The sequence below is a fragment of the Oncorhynchus mykiss genome, chromosome 28 (genome assembly GCF_057628025.1).
Source record: "Oncorhynchus mykiss isolate SJ-2025 chromosome 28, ASM5762802v1, whole genome shotgun sequence".
Lineage (NCBI taxonomy): Eukaryota > Metazoa > Chordata > Actinopteri > Salmoniformes > Salmonidae > Oncorhynchus > Oncorhynchus mykiss.
Window position 1 is genome coordinate 7,616,549 of NC_143049.1, and position 24,085 is coordinate 7,640,633.

At 41.5% G+C, this 24,085-nt stretch overlaps 1 protein-coding gene across 6 annotated transcripts in view; it reads right to left on the reverse strand.

Moving 5' to 3' along the window:
- LOC110508403 (serine/threonine-protein kinase STK11) overlaps positions 1–24,085 on the reverse strand; it is a 47,246-nt gene that overhangs the window by 3,030 nt on the left and 20,131 nt on the right. For 3 of the 6 annotated variants that reach the window (XR_016492922.1, XR_016492920.1, XR_016492921.1), the window contains exons 3-9: positions 23,374–23,457; positions 19,832–19,921; positions 12,449–12,581; positions 12,147–12,283; positions 10,405–10,497; positions 6,474–6,531; positions 1,934–2,133 (exon numbers count right to left, since the gene is read on the reverse strand). Coding sequence is in view for 3 of the 6 variants with exons in the window: in XM_021588914.3 (XP_021444589.2) it covers positions 1,934–2,133; positions 6,474–6,531; positions 10,405–10,532; positions 12,147–12,283; positions 12,449–12,581; positions 19,832–19,921; positions 23,374–23,457 (830 nt within the window). In the remaining 3 variants the exon portion in view is untranslated. Of the gene's footprint in view, positions 1–1,933; positions 2,134–6,473; positions 6,532–10,404; positions 10,533–12,146; positions 12,284–12,448; positions 12,582–19,831; positions 19,922–23,373; positions 23,458–24,085 lie in introns of all 6 variants that reach the window. The other 3 variants (XM_021588914.3, XM_021588915.3, XM_090225688.1) reach the window with 1 other exon arrangement.

The following is a 24,085-nucleotide window of genomic DNA, read 5'->3' on the forward strand; positions in this document are numbered from 1 at the left end:
TGTTTAAAGTGGCTAGTGAAACATTTATTACATACATTTTTCCATTATTAAAGTGGCTGGAGTTGAGTCAGTATGTTGGCAGCAGCCACTTGATGTTAGTGATGGCTGTTTATAGAAGCTGTTTTTCAGCATCTCGGTCCCCGCTTTGATGCACCTGTACTGACCTCGCCTTCTGGATGATAGCGGGGTGAACAGGCAGTGGCTCGGATTGTTGTTGTCCTTGATCTTTTTGGCCTTCCTGTGACATCGGGTGGTGTAGATGTCCTGGAGGGGAGGTAGTTTGCCCCCGGTGATGTGTTGTGCAGACCTCACTACCCTCTGGAGAGCCTTACGGTTATGGGCAGTGCAGTTGCCATACCAGGCGGTGATACAAACCGAAAGGATGCTCTCAATTGTGCATCTGTAAACGTTTGTGAGGGTTTTAGGGGCCAAGACAAATTTCTTCAGCCTCCTAAGGTTGCGCCGCCTTCATCACACTGTGTGTGTGGGTAGACCAATTCAGATCGTCAGTGATGTGTAAGTTTTCCATCTTCTCTACTGCGGTCACATCGATGTGGATAGGGGCGTGCACCCTCTGCTTGTTTCCTGAAGTCCACAATCAGCTTCATGAAATGGGTTTCCATGGTTGAGCACCAGCACACATGCCCAATATCCCAATACACAATGCCAAGCGTCGGCTGGAGTGGTGTAAAGCTTGCAGCCATTGGACTACAGAGTGGAAATGGCCCCTTAGCTCCAGTGAAGGGAAATCTTAACGCTACAGCATACAATGACAATCTAGACAATTCTGTGCTTCCAACTTTGTGGCAACAGTTTGGGGAAGGCCCTATCCTGTTTAAGCATGACAATGCCCCTGTGCACAAAGCGAGGTCCATACAGAAATGGTTTGTCGAGATCGGTGTGGAAGAACTTGACTGGCCTGCACAGAGCCCTGACCTCAAACCCATCAAACACCTTTGGGATGAATTGGAATGCCGACTGCGAGCCAGGCCTAGTCGCCCAACATCCGTGCCTAATGTGGCTGAATGGAAGCAAGTCCCCGCAGCAAAGGGGGACCAACTCCATACTAATGCCCATGATTTTGGAATGAGAGGTTCGACGAGCAGGTGTCCACCTACTTTTGGTCATGTAGTGTATTATTAGATAATCACCGCCATTCACGTTCTCTGCGGCTCCATTGAACAATTTGATTTTGGCAGGGAACACGGCGGTTATATTTACAGTCCCTTTGTTGCCAAGCAAGACTTGAATGAAAATAAAGAGAAAAGTCTAGCTAACAAAATCAGAATTCTTCAAGCACTAGGTTTAGGTCCTCTTAAGCCATTATAACCAAGACTCAGGAAAGATGTGTATTTATTGATTTTCGAGTATACCAACTGTCCAAACTGTGAGGCTTGCCCAACCTACAAAATGTCTTTAGTGCAGTAAGTTAACGGAGGTAGTATGTTATATTTCCAGTTGAATGGTCCCCCCCGAGCTTTGAACGTTTAACAGTCTAAACTGGTAGCATCAACTTAAAAAAGGACATGGTTAAGCCCCGTCTTTGTGGCATACAGTATTCAAAAAACAACTGAAACATGTAAAGAGAAGGCTGCAACACTGTTCCCCCAAAGCCTTTTAAAAACAAACTATAGGCACTTGAAGTTCTGATCTATTTTGCTTCCTACTGACTGTAGTCTATCCTCCATCTGAACTCGCCATGCCTTTCCTGAGCCCGCCACCAATCCATGTGTGTGTCTGTTTCTATCTCGCTCCCTCTACCTGGCACAGGGAAGTCATATACAGTGTCTTCAGAAAGTATTCACTCCAACTATTTCCACATTATTTTGCGTTACAACCTGAATTTAAAATGTATTAAGTTGAGATTTTTTGTCACTGGCCTACACACAATACCCCAATAAAGTGGAATTATGTAGGGCTCCTCCCTTCTTACCTGGCACAGTGAAGTCCTGAGTGTAGATGATTGTGTCCTCCTGGTCGTAGAGCTCCTCGTCGTCGTCCTCCTCCTCGGTGTACCCGTGCAGGTCCTCCAGGTAGGGCACCACCGTCATGCTGCGCCACACGTCCCGGCTCTCCGCGCTGGCAGGGATCGGCACCGGTGGTTCTGTTGGCGGGTGTTTTTTACGTACCCAGCTAAGGGCAGAAGGCAAAGTGGGTGGGGGGAATTGTATGACTAGTTACTAAACACATCTTGGCAAAAGGTAAGCCAGTATAGGCTGACACACATGTTTGTATCACAACTTAAGTCAGTTTTCATATGCCGACATTTAGCTACATTTTAATGCAACCCAACCAGATATAGAAAGTGTATTTCAGTGTGTGACGGGGGGGGGGGGGGGGGGGGATTCATGTATGCTTCATTGCTTATATACCCAGCACCATGCTGCTATAAAGAGTTTAAATGAGGCACCATCAGAGTCAGTTGTGGAGGGTGTTTCAGCAGGAGGGCTACTGAGGGGGTGATTAGAGTTTCTTTCTCTCGCCCCTCTTGTTCTCTCCCTAGGGTTACTTTCTTTCCCTTTCTCACGCACTCTTTTTCTCTCCCCAAATTGCAAGAGGGCCAAGGACCCCCTTGTAGAAAAAGGATGACTTATTAGTAACCATGGAAACTGAGTCATCAAAGTCATTGGAGTTTATTTTAGTCAAGTGTCAGAATGCACTTTGAAAATACTTCTCTCTCTTCCGGTCTCTTTCACACACACAGAAAAGGAGAAAATGTATTTCAGCTTGCCTGTAGACCAGGTAGTGTTGAAATATTGAATAAAATGATACTTGATCTTACTCTGCCGATTGTCCGTGGTGCCGGTCCTTCAGCTGCTAGAAACGTGAGGCAATATCTACAAGAAAGTATTGTTTACCTTTTCAGAGTACCGGTACGAAAGAAGAAATTGCAATTACCTGGAACATGCACAAAACCAAGAAAACATCTGCAAGACTTCAGTGAGTATGCATGGTTCGCATGCGTGTACATGTATTTTGCTTATGACTGAAGGCACATCTTGATTGCCACACACATAGACCCACTTTTGAAATCTGTGTAGTATTACTTTCCGGTTGATATATTGATCTCAAATTTTGACCAGCTGAGGGACCAGACAATCAGAATAAGTTTAAATATAATTTTATTAAACATTCGTTACAGATAAGTTGAAGGCACATTTGGTAACTAGACTTCAGCATGCTTTGGCCAGCCTCTCTCCCTCTCTATTCTTCCTCTCCCTCCATACCGTATAAATCGGTATGGCCGATTAATTAGGGCCGATTTCAAGTTTTCATAACAATCGCTAACCTGCCTTTTTGGACGCCGATTATGGCTAATTACATTGCAATCCACGAGGAGACTGCGTGGCAGGCTGACCACTTGTTACGCAAGTGCAGCATCAAAAGGTCCTTGTGGCTGCAAGGAGCCAAGTTAAGTTGCAAGGAAGTTTTAAACTTATCTAATTAAAAACAAAACAATGAATTTTCACATAATCACTAGTTAACTACACATGGTTGATAATATTACTAGGTTAACTAGCTTATTTCGCATTGCATATAATCAATGCGGTGCATGTTAATTTATCATCGAATCACAGCCTACTTCAACTTCGCCAAACGGGTGATGATTTAACAAAAGTGCATTTGCGGAAAAAGCACATGCATTGCACAAAATGTACCTAACCATAAACATCAACGCCTTTTTTAAAATCAATACACAAGTATATATTTTTAATCCTGCATATGTAGTTAAAATAAATTCATGTTAGCAGGCAATATTAACTAGGGAAATTGTGTCACTTCTTGCGTTCTGTGCAAGCAGAGTCAGCAGCAGTTTGGACCGCCTGGCTCGTTGCCAACTGTGTAAAGACAGTAATTCATTTGCCAGGATTTTACATAATTATGACAACATTGAAGGTTCTGCAATGTAACAGCAATATTTAGACTTAGGGTTGCCACATGTTCGATAAAATACGGAACGGTTCCGTATTTCACTGAAAGAATAAAACGTTTTGTTTTCAAAATTATAGTTTCTGGATTTTATCATATTAATGACCAAAGGCTCATATTTCTGTGTGTTTATTATATTAGAATTAAGTATATGATTTGATATTTGATAGATCAGTCTCACTGAGCGTTGGTAGGGAGCAGCAGGCTTGTAAGCATTCATTCAAACAGCACTTTACTGCGTTTGCCAGCAGCTCTTAGCAATGCCTGATGCACAATGCTGTTTATGACTTCAAGCCTATCAACTCCCGAGATTAGGCTAACAATTCTAAAGTGCCTAATAGAACATCCAATGGTCAAAAGGTATATGATGTACAAATGGTATAGAGAGAAATAGTCCTATAATAAGTACAACCTAAAACTTCTTAACTGGGAATATTGAGGACTCATGTTAAAAGGAACCAACAGCTTCCATATAGCAAGGAACTTAAACGTTAGCTTTTTTTTTTTTAAATGGCACATATTGCACTTTTACTTTCTTCTCCAACACTGTTTTTGCGTCATTTAAACCAAATTGAACATGTTTCTTTACTTATTTCAGACTAAATAGATTTTTATGTATTATATTAAGTTAAAATAAAAAAGTATTCATTGTTCACTCAGTATCGTTGTAATTGTCATTATTACAAATAAATAAATAAATAAATAAATAAATATATATATATATATTTTTTTTAAAGTTGGCCAATTAAATCGGTATCGGCTATTGTTGGTCCTCCAATCGGTATCGGCGTTGAAAAATCATAAAATCGGTCGACCTCTAGTTTATACTTTCCTAGCCCACTGATGTCATCGGAGCATCTTGTCTGTATCAACGAGCATGCAACAAATAATAATATTAAGCATATGTTTGGAGGTCTAATAATTTCAAGGCTATTAATTTCAGAGGAAAATACAACTGTATGCACACACATCACAAGGATGGAATAGACCGTATTATAGGGCTTGAAATAAACTTTTTGGGGCCAATTTGGAAAAGTAGGACAGATTTCTGACTTTTCCAAAAGCTCAAGTTTCTTGTCCCCCACCAACAAATGGGCCAACACCGTGAGCCAAAAAGGTGACTGAAAATTTGAATTATTATTATTGACTTCAACTAGCCAACATGTTTGTTGATCTATTTGTATGCTAAAATATTCTGTTTTCAGGAAGATCTTGAGAACATAGAAGTTACTTGTCAAGTAGGCTATTCTAAAAATATTTCCGTTACGGCCAGTATTGCATAGTGGAGAATGCCAGCTTTCCAATGGTGTCAGAATTATTTCTCGACACCAGATTTTCAGCACTTGAGACAGTTTACAACCAGAGTATGCAGCATTGGTTTCATCAACTGCACAACTGAGTGTCTGCCATTTGCAGTTATACACAAGTGGCGGTGGAAGGTTTTTTAGGACATCAGACATGACAATGATATTAATACATGCTAATAGCAAGATAACCAATTCAAAACATTGTGTAGTTTTTGGCTGGTTATCTTGATAGTCTGTTGTACAGTGCCTTGCGAAAGTATTCGGCCCCCTTGAACTTTGCGACCTTTTGCCACATTTCAGGCTTCAAACATAAAGATATAAAACTGTATTTTTTTGTGAAGAATCAACAACAAGTGGGACACAATCATGACGTTTATTGGATATTTCAAACTTTTTTAACAAATCAAAAACTGAAAAATTGGGCGTGCAAAATTAACTGACAATAAAACCCAACTTGCGACTTCATATCATTGAAAGACCGCTCGTGCCTATCAATGCTGGCCTACAATAATTCTACTCCGATAAGCTCTGGAGAGATTGGGAGGACAGTGCGCAACACATTGCATCCAGAGGACACTATGATCAAATTGTGATTGGAGCAGCCTAATATTGTGATTCTTGAGTGATTTATTTGATTTGTTCATTCTGACAACTTAAAATCTATAATTTGCTTGTCCAAAAGAAATTGTACTTTCCCTGGACAAGTGTTATTGTCGAGCCTGCTTATTGCATACTAATAAAAACAAAGATCTATGACTTCTCGGTTTCTAGCGTACCATTACTTGTTTATTTCATTTCGAAGCATCTAGACTGCACCATAAGGTGTGCTAACATTCCTATTTTCTGAAGAAGATATCTCCATTTTATAGCTGAACTCTCCCCAAGGCAAAAAATCTAATTGTCTGAGGTTCTTAGAGAAACTCATAGCTTGAGATTGTGTGATATAAAGTGCCCATCCCTTTGCCTCCTCAGGTCTCAGGCAGTCTGTCTTTGATGCTGGAGCAGTAGAACCAGAGAACCACAACAGAATCATTCTAATTCTCTGTGTGGAACAGTCTGGATGAACAGTGACAGACTTCACAGCATAGCTGAGGGCAAAGAGGGCACATGGACTGGAGTATTGTCAGGGTCAATTCCATTTCAGTTCAATCGAATCAGAAGATGAATGGAATCGAACTGAAGACTTGGAAGGTGTCATTTAGGCTATTTTCAACATGGATTACGTCAGTCACTTACTTGTGTTGCCTTATGTGCTGTATTGAAAACCTCTTGACAGGATCATATTCAAGCATTCCTGGAGAAGACAAAGAAGCTAAATGTAAGAACACAGGAGTGGAAAAGGGAGATAAAAAAGGGGGAAATAGGAATAATTATAATACAGAGGAAGAGTACACATTTACAGTGCATTCGGAAAGAATTCAGACCTCTTCCCCTTTTCCACATTTCCTTACGCTACAGCCTTATTCTCAAAATGGATCACACACACACACAATACCCCGTAATGACAACGCGAAAACAGAATTATGCATTTTTGCAAATTTATTAGCTTATTTAGATATAGCGAAGGGTCTGAAAATGTGACTCGAAATTGAGCTCATGTGCATCCTGTTTCCATTGATCATCCTTGATGTTCCTACAACTTGATTGAAGTCCACCTGTGGTAAATTCAATTGGTTGGACATGATTTGGAAAGGCACACACCAGTACATGTCAGAGCAAAAACCAAGCCATGAGATCGAAGGAATTGTCCTTAGAGCTTCGAGGCAGGATCGTGTCGAGGCACAGATCTGGAAGAAGTTTGGAACCACCAAGACTCTTACTAGAGCTGGCCCGCCCAGTCAAACTGAGCAACTGGGGGAGAAAGGCCTTGGTCAGGGAAGTGATCAAGAATCCGATGGTCACTGACAGAGCTCCTCTTTGGAGATCTTCAGAAGGACAACCATCTCTGCAGCACTCCACCAATTAGGCCTTTATGCCAGAGAGGCCAGACGGATGCCACTCTTCAGTAAAAGCACATGACAGACCGCTTGGAGTTTGCCAAAATGCACCTAAAGTCTCTCTGACCACGAGAAACAAGATTCTATGGTCTGATGAAACCACGATTGAACTCTTTGGCGTGAACGCCAAGCGTCACATCTGGAGGAAACCTGGCACCATCCCTACAGTGAAGCATGGTGGTGCCAGTATCATGCTGTGGGGATGTTTTTCAGCAGCCGGGACTGGAAGACTAGTCAGGATCGAGGGAAAGATGAACGGTGCAAAGTACAGAGAGATCCTTGATGAAAACCTGCTCCAGCACGCTCAAGACCTCAGACTGGTGCTAAGGTTCACCTTCCAACAGTACAATGACCCTAAGCACACAGCCAAGACAATGCAGGAGTGGCTTCGGGACAAGTCTCTGAAAGTCCTAGACTGGCCAAGCCAGAGCCCAGACTTGAACCCGATCAAACATCACTGTAGAGACCTGAAAATAGCTGTGCAGCGATGCTCCCCATCCAACCTGACAGAGCTTGAGGATCTGCAAAGAAGAATGAGAGAAACTCCCCAAATACAGGTGTGCCAAGCTTTTAGCGTCATAGAAGACTTGAGGCTGTAATCGCTGCCAAAGTTGCTTCAACAAAGTACTGAGTAAAGGGTCTGAATACTTATGTAAATGTAATATCAGTTTTCTATTCTTAATACATTTGCAGCCATTATGGGGTATTGTGTGTAGACCGATGAGGGGAAAAAAAACAATTTAATACATTTTAGAATAAGGCTGTTAGGTAACAAAATGTGGAAAAAGTCAAGGGGTCTGAATACTTTCCTAAGTTACGGTATTAAGACTAAACAGGATGGGCTCTTAGGCCTACAGCTTGATGGTGGTAATACAAGGCTGCTCTAATAAGCCTACTAATGATAATGACATTACTTATTATTATAATGATGATCATAATAGTAATTATAACAATAAGGTGATCAAGGAAAGAGGGTTATTATTTCGATAATGAATATGAATCCGACAATTTGGATAATACCAGAGAGGCTGGTCTAACAATAAAAAGTGTCAAAGCATAGCAAAGATTAAAAACTGCCGAATTTGTGAAATTGTTGCGTGAGGCTCGGTGCTCACGGGATCAGTAGGCTATTAAAACAAACCACTCAAACAGGCAACAGAAGCAGGATCTGTCTTACTTCTGTATATATGGATGGTTTATAAAGCCAGGCACATTTAACAGTTAGGCTGTTGATTACAGACCTAATTAAGTTGGGGTTTCCTCTCTCCTCACTGTTCTTAGACAATTAAGTCAAGGGCTGTTTTCTCATCTCCCAATTCTGCTGCTGCTTGCCGCATCGTTCTCAACGCCAATATGCTGGGTAACTTTGCTATTTTGCACTTGGCAACAAGGTCTAGGAAAAGGCAACAATTTAACAGCGCACTGATGTGTGTCAGAACAGCAACCACTATCCAATGTGGGAGAAAGCGCATGTTATAAAATAATAGTTTTTATTTTGTTTTGCACAATTGTTCGTACATAATAACCACAAACAATTTCAGTAGCACATCTCTTAGACTGATGCACTGTGCCATCCCCAGGGCCTCCACTCAGACAGGTGTCTTATAAATCATGGTGTACATTTTGTTTTTTCTACTACTGCTTGATGAAAATAAATCTTGGTCGACCAATAGCCTATCAGCCAAACAAACGACCAGCCGTCAAAATGGGGTTGGCCCTAATCTTGCACATCCCTACTATCCATCTCTCTGTCCTTATTACTGCCTAGCACGCTGCCAAAGCAAGGGGGGGGGGCTATCCGAGGACAGAATGACAACGATGAACTGCTCATAATACAAATACTATGACAAAACGGTCAGACTAGAGCATCGCAAAATGTGCACACTGCTGCAATAAATGTGATAATATATAGTGCCAAGACATTTATCAACCTACACTAACACAGTCATTCCAATTAGGTCCCCAAAATGAACTAATGCTTTTTCAATGCCATAGCCGTGCAGAGCTATCAGCATGACTACGTTAATGGGTTCTACTTTCTACAGGTTGGGGGAGGTACGCCATGCGTGCTGATGGCATTCATGGGCGTGCTGAAGGACACCTTTGTGTCAGGCAGCGAGTTTATTTTAGAGACGCTAATTGCAGGCTGGCTCTTAGAACTGGGCTGCGTCACCATACACACATATCTAACATACAAGCAGGCATGCGCACAGACACGTCAAGAGGAAATGGACAGTCAGATAATGGTGGTCTGCATTAATGACAGTGCTGACTAGAGAAATATCAAACCAATTTCTATTACTATTTTTAAGCTTGAATTGCTTTGACTAAAAAGAAGTTTAACAAAGGGGAAAAAATACTTCTATTCTGAATCTAGTCTCGTTCACAAAATGCGTGTGGGTCTTTTGCAAAAGCTATGATGAGCTTGCAGACAAACCTCATCTGCATCAGAGATAAACCTTTGACCTGTCCTACACTACCCAAGTGTAGGACAGGTCAAAGGTTTATCTCTGATGCAGATGAGGTTCCTTTGAATGTCACAGAGGGAAACACTACTGTATACGCACGCACACGTGAACTTACACACACCCCGGGAATGAAATCATTTTGAAGTATCTAGACTGCACCACAAGGCGTGCTAACATTCCTCTTTCTGAAGAAGATATCTCCCTTTTATATCTTAAGTCTCCAAGGCCAAATCTCATTGTCTGAGGTTCTACCATATGCGTAGTCCACTTCTGTTCCTATGTCAATTGGAAAGTGATAGCGGCAGGGTTCTTCAGAGGAATTTCAATAGAGTGTATGATAGGTTTTACAGGCCTCTGATGCAGAGGAGACAGATGGAGTCAACGTTATGGTGCCATCTACTGGACAAGCTCAGAAAATACCACAGGGCATTTCAATGTATTCCAGTGATTCCCCTAACACACAATGGTGGCCAACTCCTGTCCGGGATAGATAGCAGGTGCAGGCTTTTGTTCCAGCCCAGCACTAACATTCAATTTTAGTCCATCAGTAGTTGAAATCGGGTGCATTTGAGTTGACCTGGAAGAAAGCTCTCACTTTACTCTACATGACCAGAGTAAGCCACTGACTGACTAACGGCTGTTTAAAGCCTCGAGCTAAATCAACCTTTTATTCAGAGATGTCTTCATCATGGTCATCCTCACCTTGCAGTAGGTCTGACAGGGCAGGCCCGCACTCTTCTGGAACACTGTAGTCTCCCTTCCCAATGTTCTCAAATAGCTTATAGATGTTGTCACCTTCAAACGGATAAAGACTCGTTGTAATGTTGTATCTACGGCATGGAAAAAGGGAAACAGGCAAGACATCACATATTATGAGTTTGAGACTTCATATCTGAGATCTGTTAACTTGCATGGTCTATGACCTGGTATAATTACCTCTCAAAATGATAATACAAAGAAAGCCGTTGAAAATAGTGTAAAAAACATTAAGGACCCCCCTGCCCTCAGAACAGCCTCAATTCATCGGGGAATTTGTATTTACTAGGGATCACCATTTGCTGTTGCCAAGGCAGCAGCTACTCTTCCTCGGGTCCAATCACATTAAGGCACTTACACCACACATAAAACAAAAGACAAACAGTAAATCATAACAATATTACAGCACTACAATATAATACCACTGTGCGTGTGCTTGTACCAGTGTGTGTCTCTTTAGTCCCCGCTGTTCCATAAGGTGTATTTTTATCTTTAAAAAAATTAATAAATCTGATTCTACTGCTTGCATCAGTTACTGGATGTGGAATAGAGTTTCACGTAGTCATGGCGCTATGTAAAACTGAGCGTCTCCCATAGTTTGTTCTGGACTTGGGGATTGTGAAGAGACCTCTGGTGGCATGTCTTGTGGAACATGCATGGGTGTCAGAGCTGTGTGTTTGTAGATTAAACAGACAGCTCGGTACATTCAGCTGGTAAAAACTTCTTACAAAAACAAGTAGTGATGAAGTCATCTCTGCTCCACTTTGAGCCATGAGAGATTGACATGCATATCATTAATGTTAGCTCTCCGTGTACATTTAAGGGCCAGCCGTGCAGCCCTGTTCTGAGCCAATTGTACATTTCTTAAGTTCCTCTTTGTGGCACCTGACCACACGACTGGACTAGGGCCTGCAGGACCTGCCTTGTTGATAGTGTTGTTAAGGCAGAGCAGCGCTTTATTATGGACAGACTTCTCCCCATCTTAGCTACTGTTGTATCAACATCCTGCTGTAACACTATCGACAGCGCAGCTAACAAATTGTCAGCCAATATAACATGTAAGGTAACCTGTTTTAAAAGGCATTACTTTATTACATTGCTCAACATCTGTTATAATTAGTTAAAGCAACTCATTTGTATCCTCTCTCGTATTTCGACTGCCTATTTTCCGATATTTTCTTCAAATCTGGAAACGATGTGAAGCCACGGCCATTTCCTGAATTATGCGTGTATACTTCATATTTTGGAGAATTTAGTATGACATCCGGGAACTTTTGGCATACTAACTATACCCATACTATGACCAAAAAACATACTAAATACTCAATTCACGTCACAAATAGTATGGTTAGTGCAGTTAGTACAAGTATTCGAACACAGATCATGTCTCAATTGCCTAAAGGCTTAAAAATCCTTCTTTAACCCATTTCCTCCCCTTCATCTACACTGATTGAAGGTGATTTTACAAGGGACATCAATAAGGATCATAGCTTTTACTTGGATAAACCTGGTCAGTCGATGTCATGGAAAGAGCAGATCTCTTGTACACTCAGTGTATGTTGGACAGATAGGTAATCAAAGCGCTCGGTGGAGCTATTTTCATTACCATTGATTATCCTTCCAGATCAACAGAAGGTGCTGAGCTAGGGGTCAGGGTGGACTTGGACATTGCAATGGCTATTACTCACAGTGTGATGCCTGCGGACCAGATGTCCACTTTGAACCCTGAAAAGGTGTCCAGGCCATTGGCGATCTCGGGGGGCTGGAACGCCGGCGAGCCCTGACTCGTACGACACGTGTCATCCTCTGCAAACGGGTGCAGAGCCTGGTGGGGGTGGGGGGTGGGGGCGAGAGATAGGGAGAAAAGGCTCAAAATCAGCACACTCATTAGAGGGAAGAATGATGTCTGCATAATATAGTTAAGAACATGCATATCCCTAACAATAGGTAATATACAGGTAAAGGTGACTGAGGTGAGATGACATCTCACCTCTGCCACGCCCAGGTCGGAGATCTTGAGTGCCCCGTCGGTAGTCAGAAGCAGATTTCCTGGTTTAATGTCCTTGTGAACGATTCCCTGGCTGTGCAAATATTCAAGGCCATCTAACAGCTGTAAAAAGTACCTGAGAGGGAGGGAGGGTTCATAATAAAATCCTCTCTACGGTGAATCCTAACTTGAGATCTGTGCACACCACAAACAACTTGATATTTTGCATAAATCAAAACATCAGTGCATAATTTACACGACACAAGTGTGAGCTCAGCCATTCACGATGTATCGATCCAAGCAATCTAATAGGTCTTTTAATCAAGTGTGACTATAAATTAGTGTTTAAAGGCCCAATGCAGCCGTTATATATATCAACTCATTTCTGGGTAACAATTAACCCTCATACTGGGGTCATTTTGAACCCAGAGGCATATTTTATATCATAGCCAATAGGTGGTTTATTCAATTCTTCAAAATGTTAATGACCTTGTCAATGAACTTGTTCTTAATAAATATACATAAATTGCTTAGTGTTTCTGTATAAAGACTTCAAATGAAATAAAAATCCAGTCCTTCGGGGTCATTTTGACCACAGCCAAAAGTGTTCTCCTCGGGCCTGAAAATTAGAGCCCGGTACTGACACCACAAGCTGACATCACCAATAATATGCAGAAAGAGATGGGGAAGCTGGGCATGATTCTCCCTGTGGTGTCAGAAATAAACTGCTGACTACCGTGTCTCAGGCCATAGACATCGCTGCTTTTGCAGAAACAATCAGCCTCATCATGGCCATTAATTTCTCTGGCCCAGCCTGTTGAGCTGAAGCCCGAGCCCAGGCCCAGTCCGACATCATAGAAATGTAAATGAGCCCAAACAGCATGATTTCTAGAAAACAGTATATTGATTTAAACTGGTGTTGAGAACAATGAAGCGGGCAGCAGTGGAGTGAGGAGACCAGGAAACCGCCAGTCTTAGAAAAGCACAAAGAGAGGAAACAAGTTGCTACAATGTTAACTTAAGTGGATTTTGCTCTTTACTCAAAAAAAAAAGCCTGTCTGATAATCAATGTGATTTTGTTTCACTGAATCTCTGTCTATATATTTAGTTAGGCTAATTGATCTCTGGCTGGGAAAATAAGTTGAGGTGGTAGCTAATTTATTAATCTGCTTACAGTGCATTCGGAAAGTATTCAGACCCCTTGACTTTCTCGAAATTGTTACATTACAGCCTTATTCTAAAATGTATTACATCATTCCCCCCCTCATCAATCTACCCACAATACCCCATAATGACAAAGCAAAAACAGGTTTTGGGAAATTTTTGCAAAAAATACAAAAACATATTTACATAAGTATTTAGACCCTTAACGCAGTACTTTGTTGAAGCAGATTTGACAGAGATTACAGAGTCTTCTTGGGTATGATGCTACAAACTTGGCACACCTGCATTTGGAGAGTTTCTCCCAAATAACTAAGGGAGAATGGGAAGGGATGTGGTATTCTGCAAGGTGTGTAGCCTTTTAGCCGTGTGCAGCCTAAACCAGGTGTGTAGCCTGGTTTAGTGAAGCTAAACCAGGCTACACACCGGCCCTGCAAGAAATGGAAGCCAATTTGAGAACTATTGCAGCTAGGTGATGGTTTTGTGTCAACGACATTTGGACTACCTGAAAGGGACACTGTTTCCTGGGGATTGTCGCCAGTTTCATTGACGGAAACTATCAAGGACAAACAGTGTTGTTGAGCTGCGAGCACATACAAAAGCACCACACAGCAGAGGCCATTTACCAAAAAATAGTGTCCTGAGGAACTGGAACGTGCAGCGACAATTAATATGAGTGGTGACTGACAGCGCAAGCAACATGGTCGAAGCCTTCAACCTACCTTGTTTTGAGGAGACCAATGATGATGGACAGGAGGAAGATGAGGCATCCGATATGGAGGGCGCACCACCTGCGATCTCAGTTCCAAACTGACCATATAGCCAACAATGTGGACATGATGGTAAACCAGTACTTCAGAGTCAAATCTCCATTTACGGTGCCCAATTCACATGCTTCAGTTCGCAACAAAGGATGCCATTAACATGCATGATGGGGTTAGCGGACTGATCCAGAAACTGGAAAAACTTCTGAAAGGTGTTAGGAAGTGTACATTGAACACAGAAGAAAGTGACAGATTGGGAGTGCATCCCACAACAGCATATATGACAAGAACAGCCAATTACGCATGATTGAGTCTGTATAAAGATGTTCTAAAGAGACCCACTGTGGCAAAACAAACTGAAGTCTACCTTTGATGATGCAAAACTCACCCTAAACGAAATGAGTTGGCTACAGGTCCTGGTGGAGGTACTGACAACACAAGCTGACCTCACCGATAATATGCAGAAAGAGATGGGGAGAATCATGCCCACGTTCCCCGTGGTGTCAGAAATAAACCGCTGACTACCGTGTCTCAGGCCATAGACATTGCTGCTTTTGCAGAAACGATCAGATAACGTTTCCACTCATTACAGGGGGTATTATAATGATAAACATCTTGTCCTAACTGCCATCCTGGACCCCAGGTTTAAAACTGAGCGGGTGATAAGGGATGAGCTGGTGCGTAACCAGCTTGGAGAGATACGCAACCTCCTTGTGAAGGAAACAGAGGCTATCAATGTGCCTCCGGCAGGTGCATTTGCCGTACCAGCAGCACCCAAACCTGCCCTTGAGCAAAACGAAGTGCCCAAAAGACCTCACATGTTCAGCTCGTCATTCAGCAGCAGCGGTCCTCTGTACAATCAAAAGCAGAGGTAAAGGAGTACATAACGGTAATGAGAAGAAACGCAGACCTTTTATCACCTTTTGGAAAGACATCTCCTCATCCCTGCCCTGCCTGGCAAGAGTGGCCAAAGGTTTTTTAGCATCCCCAGTGGCTCTGCAAGCACAGAGAGAGTATTTTCCGCTGCTGGCCTACTCTCAAGGCACCATCGCATAAGTCACAGACTCTGGCCAAAATCGTGTTTCTCAAAGTGAATTCAAAGGCACGGTAGACTGAGCCAAATAAGGAATTTTTCCATTTCATTTTCATTTAATTCTAAGTAAGACACAGCCTATATGTGCAATTTATAGACTAAGGATTTAATACAACGAAGTGTTGTTTAAATGCTGAGGAGCTTAATGTTCCTGCCAGCTTAGTTCGTCACACTCGCTTCAAAGTATGTATTTGTAGTCTATAGCATTGATATAATAGACTAATAATATAGCCTAAATAATTCATTTTCATTGCTTCTTAGGCCGTCTGGCTCATGACCTATTTAGAGTGTTTATGTGCTGCTTAATATGACATATAGCTTTTTTGAAATGATGAGTGCTTCTTACAGTCACCTTTGTTATTTATGGAAATACTTTCCATTTAAATCATATGGTTTGCTTTCAAAACATCAAACCCAAAATGGTAGGTCCACTTAGTCAAAGATAAATAGGTGTTGGTTAAATGGTGATTTTAAACAAAACATTTATGAAGCTAATTTGAAGCGAGTTTTCCCCCCTTCCTGTAAGCGTGTTAACGGTTTTTAGCGGAGTGGCTGGAAAGGGCGTTGAGCTCAACTCCGCTCACATACTGTGAGAATATGGGCTTCTCCTGATTCTGAGATGAGCTGTCTGTGGTGGTCTTGTGGATCCTCATTCTATCGAATGCACTCCAACCTATTCGTATTGCAATATGAAACATTTTAATGATCAGAAAAAAAGCTTCATCATGGCCACGAATTTCTCTGGCCCAGCCAATATCGGAATCCTGACGCCGCTAGTGCCTGCTGCTCAGAGAGAGCAGTAGTGAAAGGTGCACAGACACGCACAGTTAAGATTAACACAGCACCGCAAACCCATAACACAGAATGAGGCCCAGCAGCAGTTGGGCCCCATCGGGTTCGGACTGAGAACTCTTATACGTCTGCTAATGGTATACAGTGCATTCGGAAAGTATTCAGACCCCTTGATTTTCTACACGTTGTTACGTCAAAGCCTTATTCCTCATAACTCTACACACAATACCCCTTAAATGATAAGGAAACAAGTTTAATTTTTTACAGATTGAAAAAAAATATAAAAAAACTGAAATATCAGATTTACATAAGTATTCAGACCCTTTACTCAGTACTTTGTTGAAGCACCTTTGGCAGCGATATCAGCCTCAAGTCTTATTGGGTATGACAGTACAAATCTTGGCACACTTGTATTTGGGGAGCTTCTCCCATTCTTCTCTGCAAATCCTCAAGCTCTGTCAGGTTGAATGGGGATCGTCGCTGCACAGCTTTTTTTTAGGTTTCTCCAGAGATGTTCGATTGGATTGAAGTACAGGCTCTGGCTTGGCCAGTCTAGGACATTCCGAGACTTGTCCCGAAGCCACTCCTGCAATATCATGGCTGTGTGCTTAGGGTCATTGCCCTGTTGGAAGGTGAACTTTCGCCCCAGTCTGAGGTCCTGAGCATTCTGGAGCAGGTTTTCATCAAGGATCGCTATGTACTTCCCTCTTTCCCTCGATCCCGACTAGTTTCCCAGTCCCTGCCACTGAAAAACATCCCCACAGCATGATGCTGCCACCACCATGCTTCACCGTAGGGATGGTGCCAGGTTTCATCCAGACGTGACGCTTGGCATTCAGGCCAGAGTTCAATCTTGGTTTCATCAGACCAGAGAATTTTGTTTCTCATGGTATGAGAGTCCTTTAGGTGCCTTTTGGCAAGCAGGCTGTCATGTGCTTTTTACTGAGGAGTGGCTTCCATCTGGCCACTCTGGCAAAAAGGAAATGATTGGTGGATTGCTGCAGAGATGGTTGTCCTTCTGGAAGGTTCTCCCATCTCCACAGAGGAACTCCGGAGCTCTGTCAGAGTGACCACCGGGTTCTTGTTTACCTCCCTGACCAAGGCCCCTCTCCCCTGATTGCTCAGTTTGGCCGGGCGGCCAGCTCTAGGAAGAGTGTTGGTGGTTCCAAACTTCTTCCACTTAACCTATCTACGACCCAGTTCCGCTAGCGGAATCCTTCGCCAACAGCCAATGAAATTGCAGGGTGCCAAATACAAAATCAACAGAAATCTAATAAATCTAATTTCTCCAAGTATTAGGCACCATTTTAAAGATACAATTCTCATTAATCCAGCCACAGTCTGACTTAAAAAAATGCTTTACAGCGAAAGCTCCACAAACAATTTCATTAGGTCCCCACCAACTCACAGAAAAACCCTGCCATTTTTCCAGCCAGAGATGAGTCACAAAAAGCACAAAGAGATAAAATTGATCACTAACCTTTGATGACCTTCATCAGATGACACTCATAGGACTTCATGTTACACAATACATGTATGTTTTGTTCTGTAAAGTTCATATTTCTATCCAAAAATCGTATTTTACATTGGCGTGTGACGTTCAGTAGTTCCAAAACATGCAGTGATATTGCAGAGAGCCACATGAATTCACAGAAATACTCATTATAAATGTCAATGAAAATACAAGTTTTAGACATGGAAATATAGATACACTTCTCCTTAATGCAACCGCTGTGTCAGATTTCAAAAAACCTTTACGGAAAAAGCATAATCTGAGAACGGAGCTCAGCGCCCAAACCAGCCAGAGAAATATCCACCATGTTGGGTAATCAACATTATTCATAAATAGCATTATAAATATTCACTTATCTTTGATGACCTTCATCAGAATGCACTCCTAGGAATCGCAGTTCCACAATAAATGCTTGTTTTGCTCGATAATGTCCATCATTTATGTCCAATTGGATTTGGTAAACAAATCCAAATGCGCGATCTGGTCCATTCGGAAGAAACGTTCAAAAAGTTATATTACAGGTCGAAGAAACAGTGGGATATTGGTTGAGTTCAAAAACTACAAACCTCAGAATTCACACTTCCTGTTTGGATTTTTTCTCAGGTTTTTGCCTGCCATATGAGTTCTGTTATACTCACAGACATCATTCAAACAGTTTTAGAAACGTCAGAGTGTTTTCTATCCAATACTAATATGCATATATTAGCATCTGGGACCGAGTAGGAGGCAGTTCACTCTGGGCACGCTATTCTTCCAAAAGTGAAAATGCTGCTCCCTATCCCAAAGAAGTTAAGAATGATGGAGGCCACTGTCTTCTTGGGGACCTTCAAAGCTGCAGAAGTGTTGTGGTACCCTTCCCCAGATATGTGCCTCGAACACAATCCTGTCTCGGAGCTCGAAGGACAATTCCTTCAACCTCATTGCTTGGTTTTTGCTCTGACATGCACTGTCAACTGTGGGACCTTATATAGACAGGTGTGTGCCTTTCCAAATCATGTCCAATATATTGAATTTACAACAGGTGGACTCCAAACAAGTTGTAGAAACATCTCAAGAATGATCAATGGAAACAGGATGCACCGGAGCTCAAGGTAATAAGGTATCATTTCTAAAAACCCGCTTTGTCATTATGGGGTATTGTGTGTAGATTGATGAGGAAATTGTTTTAGTTAATCCATTTTAGAATAAGTCTGTAACGTAACAAAATGTGGAAAAAGGGAAGCGGTCTGAATACTTTCTGAAAGCACCGAATGATGCCGTATAATGAGTACATACAGTGCCATAAATGTAATGACAGAAAAGTAAATGCTTCATGTCAAACGATTTCAGACAAATCCATCAAAACACCAACCATGAGAAAGGGTTAAACATAAGTTAAATCAACTTGTGAATTTTATTGAATATAGCCATGATCCCACCTTCCCCCATATCTTAATGTAATGACATTAAACAAATTAGCCGATTATTATCAATCACTTAACGGATGTAACAAGTAAAAAAAAAAAAAATTGATAACCCTATTTACATGTCAAAGATGTTTTAATGAGAATTAAGTTGATATTTTGCTATGACTGTTGCATTTTCCAACAGTTTCTTCTTGGGGTCAAAATTACTCCAGTTGGTAATCCATGTATGTTCAATATGGTGGTAGTATGAGGGTTAAGTACCTTAATACCTTACTGTAATAGAACTCTAAGAGCTCCCTAAAAGTAATGGGTAAAAATTACTTTTAGCAAAAAACTCAAGCAATAACAAAACAGTCTTAGCATTATCAGCAATGGAGAGCTCTGCAGTCCAGGGCCTAGACTTAGTCTTGGAGTAGACTCTGAACAGAAGCTCAGACTAATAAAATAAAAATAAGAGGGAGAGAGAGATGGTGCAATTGAACAAGAATGGGGGGGGCTAGAGGCAGAGAGGGAGAGAGAGAGACGGCGAGAAAGATGGCAAAATAGATAAAGGGCGGGCGAGAACAATAGAGAAATGGTGAGCGAGAGATAGCTGTTGCGCTAGGGAGCTGCCGAGAAAAAGAGCACGAGAGAGAAAGAAGAGAGAAAGAAACTTACCCGTGAGCTTGAAATACTGGAAATCTTTTCTCTGGGACGCTGTCCAGCATTTCTTGCATCCCACATACGCAATACTCCATCACCATATACGTAAGATGGGCAGTCAAGGGAATACTCAAAACACAACAGCGCAATGAGAAGAATTTACACATTAAAAGTTCCATATTAAACAGCCATTAAAATACAACAGAAAGGGAAAGACATTTTCTTCTAACAGAATGCATATAGGTAACGGGGACGGCAGGTACCCTATTAGTTAGAGCGTTGGGCCAGTAACCGAAAGGTTGCCGAATCGACTCCACGAGTTGACAAGGTAAAAATCTGTCGTTCTGCCCCTGAACAAGGCAGTTAACCCACTGTTCCCCGGTAGGCCATCATTGTAAATAACAATTTGTTCTTAACTGACTTGCATAGTTAGATAAAAGGTTAATTTAAAAAAAATATATATATATCTTTTTTTTAAGAAACACTGTCTCAGAGTTGTTTTACTCTAGGTGAGTTTCTCCAATGCTTTGAACCAGCAGCAACACGGGTTATCTTGGAACTACAAGATAAATTGATAAGGCAAAAACTAGATATAAACCAATTAGATATTATCTTCAAGAAAACCTAGAGGTCAGGGATGGGCAACTTTGATGGGGGTAAAAAAATATATATTCTACATATTTTGCCATGGGCTGTAGAGAAAATGCTGCAGTTTTAAAGCAAGTTTGCGGCAATTCTACACATTCTGCCATGGGGCGAAGAGAAGATTTTGTAGTTTATTTATTTATATATATGAGAAAGAGGAGAGAGAGAAAGAGAGAGAGAAAGAGAGAGAGAAAGAGAAAGAGAAAGAGAGAAAGAGAGAGAAAGAGAGAGAAAGAGAGAGAAAGAGAGAAAGAGAGAGAAAGAGAGAGAAAGAGAGAAAGGCCTGGGGATGACGCAGAGCTAACTGCGAAGTCATGTCTGTGTCAGGAGTCTCTCCACTGCTGCAGGGTAGAGAAGGGAACACACTAGAGTCCTGCATCGGGTCAGATACCCACAGTTCCCCACAATTAACCCGCAAATAAATGTATACTAGCTACAGCTTCTTAATATGGATAAACAGTACCATGGCCAATTTTTTCTCTCGCTTTTATAAGCCCAGTTATGGTACATTGTTAACTAATTAAAAATACATAAAGCTGACGAATAAAAACTGTATAAAATATCCAGATGAAAAGTATTCTCCAATAGCATTCATCTCTCTACTCAGCCCGTCTGCCACCCTTTTTATTTGTCTTGATGTGAACCATTGCTAGTGAAGCACAGCAATTGTATCAAATGTATCAACAAAGGTCCAGCTGAAGCTGTTGCTTGCTAACTTGCAACATTGTATCAACTAGCCTATTCCTGGCCCTTGTAGTTTCCCATGTCAGTGAGTTTGGGACAGACAGTGGTCTTTGAGCAAGGGAAAAGTGTTCAGGGATGATCAGATAATGGTCTTTTTTACAGAGACTTGGTGATTGAGGCCGGGAGATTGTCGGAAAGATTTTAAATAATGTGAGGAACTATTATCATTCGCAAAAACTCAGCTTTTTAATGGTGGTTGTGGTGAGTTAAGAATATCAGAAATCAGATATCCCCAAATTGGCACTTTCCTACATTTTCACTCAGCAAGCCAGGTACTTCTATGCATGCTCAGGCACACGCTCCCTCATCATGAACAGGACAGTGAAACCAAACATGCTCATATGGAGCACTCAAAACAAGACAATTAAAAAACGTAAACTTGTAAACAATGGTCATTAAAATAAAACTTGTCTCTCACAAGTGTAGCTTGAGAACGGGCATTTACTGTAATTAGTACATGCATTAACAGAAATGAATGTAACCAAATTATGGGGATTAAAGGTACATTTACTACTGGTGACATGCAGTGCCTTCAGAAAGTATTTATACCCCTTGACCCATTTCACATTTTGTGTTATAGCCCGAATTAAAAATGTATTAAATTGTTGTTGTTTTCCCACATCTACACACAAAACCCAATAATGACATCGTGAAAACATCTTGAGAAATTCTAGCTAATTATTTTAAAATGAAATACAGAAATACCTCATTTACATAAGTATTCACACCCGAGTCAATACTCGACCACTGCTACTCAAACTTCCGGGATGCCTACAAGGCCCTCCTCCGCCCTCCCTTAAGCAAATCTTATCACGACTCCATTTTGCTCCTCCTTTCCTAAAGGCAGAAACTCAAAACAGGAAGTACACGTGCTAAGGACTATTCAATGCTAGTCTGGCCAATCGGAATCCACGCTTCAAGATTGTTTTGATCCCACGGACTGGGATATGTTATGGGTAGCCTCTATGAATAACATTAGCGAATACACTGATAGTGACTTTGTTTATCAGGAAGGGTATAGGAGATGTTGTACCCACTGTGACTATTAAAACCTACCCTAACCAGAAACCGTGGATAGATGGAAGCAATCACGCAAAATGGAAAGCGCAATCCCACCACATTTAACCATGGCAAGGTGACTGGGAATATGGCCGAATACAAACAGTGATGTTATTCCCTCTGTAAGGCAAACAAACAAACAGGCAAAAGATCAGTAGAGATAAAGTGGAGTGGCAATTCAACGGCTCAGACACGATAAGTATGTGGCAGGGTGTACAGACAGTCACAGACTACAAACGGAAAAGGGAGTGTGTTGCCAGGAAAATAACCTCTCACTCAATGTTCTCATTTTGTCTGTCATAGTTGAAGTGTACCTATGATGAAAATTACAGGCCTCTCTCATCTTTTTAAGTGGGAGAACTTGCACAATTGGTGGCTGACTAAATATTTTTTTGCCCCACTGTATTAGCCACACACCCTTCCCCTTCTTTTAAAGACAAGACACATCTTCACACATATTTTAGTCACTTTTCACAGACAGCTAATCAGCTAGGCCTACTGCCATGCGCCCTGCCCAAATAGGCATAGGCAAATACGCACTATTTTTTAAATAATCAAAATAATATTTTTTCCTAAATCATGCTCTCTGGTGAAATATTTTGAATGAGTTCATTCATTTCTGTATAGACAGGAGTAATTATATAGCTTTTGGCAAATGTATTTCAATGTACTTTAGGGGAAGTTACTAGACACCCCGGCCTATGAAATACCTCGTATGCCATTTCTCTCCTCTTCTATTAGTTTTCATATCAACTTTCTTTCATTGTCCAGAAGCCAAGTCCTAGTTGTTACATCTTCAGATTCCCCGTTTCTATGTTCCTAAATAAGATTTTTTATATATGTCACATATGAACCGCTAGCAGAATTGCTTTTTGGCAAATGTTTGAACATTTTGTATTATTGGTTTCTTCATTAGAGGAGTTATATGCTCTGTTAAGATGCATTACAATAGTCTAAATGTGATTTGTCATTCTGAGCACAGTGGGTGGACGCCCTAAATGGGATACAATCCCATGCCTATGGTCAAATTTAAATCTCCCAGGTCACGTTGGCCAGTGTCACATTTTCCTAACAGAAACCCTGGCGTGCACACACAGAAGAAAGGATATATTTTCTGCTTCTCTTCATTGTACAACACATCCACCAAATGGATCACATTTTTGTGCTGGAGTCTCCGTAGCAGCTGGATCTCCCTGAAACACAAACAAACCAACAGACAAATAAGGTTAGAGATGTTACAAATGAAACTCCCTCACAGGCATCACAACTGAAACATTGGTGAAATTGAAAAATAAATAAATAAATAGCACATCGTAAAAGAAATTATGCGTAGACTTCAGGGGGAATGAAGCATTAAGGTGAATATAACAGCAGAAGAAAGGGTGAACGACACATTGGGGTGGCTAAGCTCATTGAGACAGCTCTATAAACTGGCGCTGGAGGGGGAACTTTAAATGACCACCATGTCAAACCCCCAGGAGACTCCACATTCATCTGCTACAGAGTAGCCGGCCTGCCACTAATGACTACAGCTACTGCATGAAGGGAGCAAACACAAACGAGGCAGGCCAAAAGTGTTTGTGTATTTATGCCTCAGTCTACGTCACAGAGAAACATCCCCTTTCAAAACAAGCGTCCTTGTTTTTAAAATGACTGGGTTTGAATTATCCATGTCATTCAACTGGATGGGAAGGAAATCTCGGCTACATTTGAAAGTGCATTTTCATGAGTAAATGTTCTCATAATAGGCTAATCTTAAGTGTTGTACAATAATAGGTTAGTTACAGAGGGGCTGAACTTACTGATTTGGCCTAGTTTTTC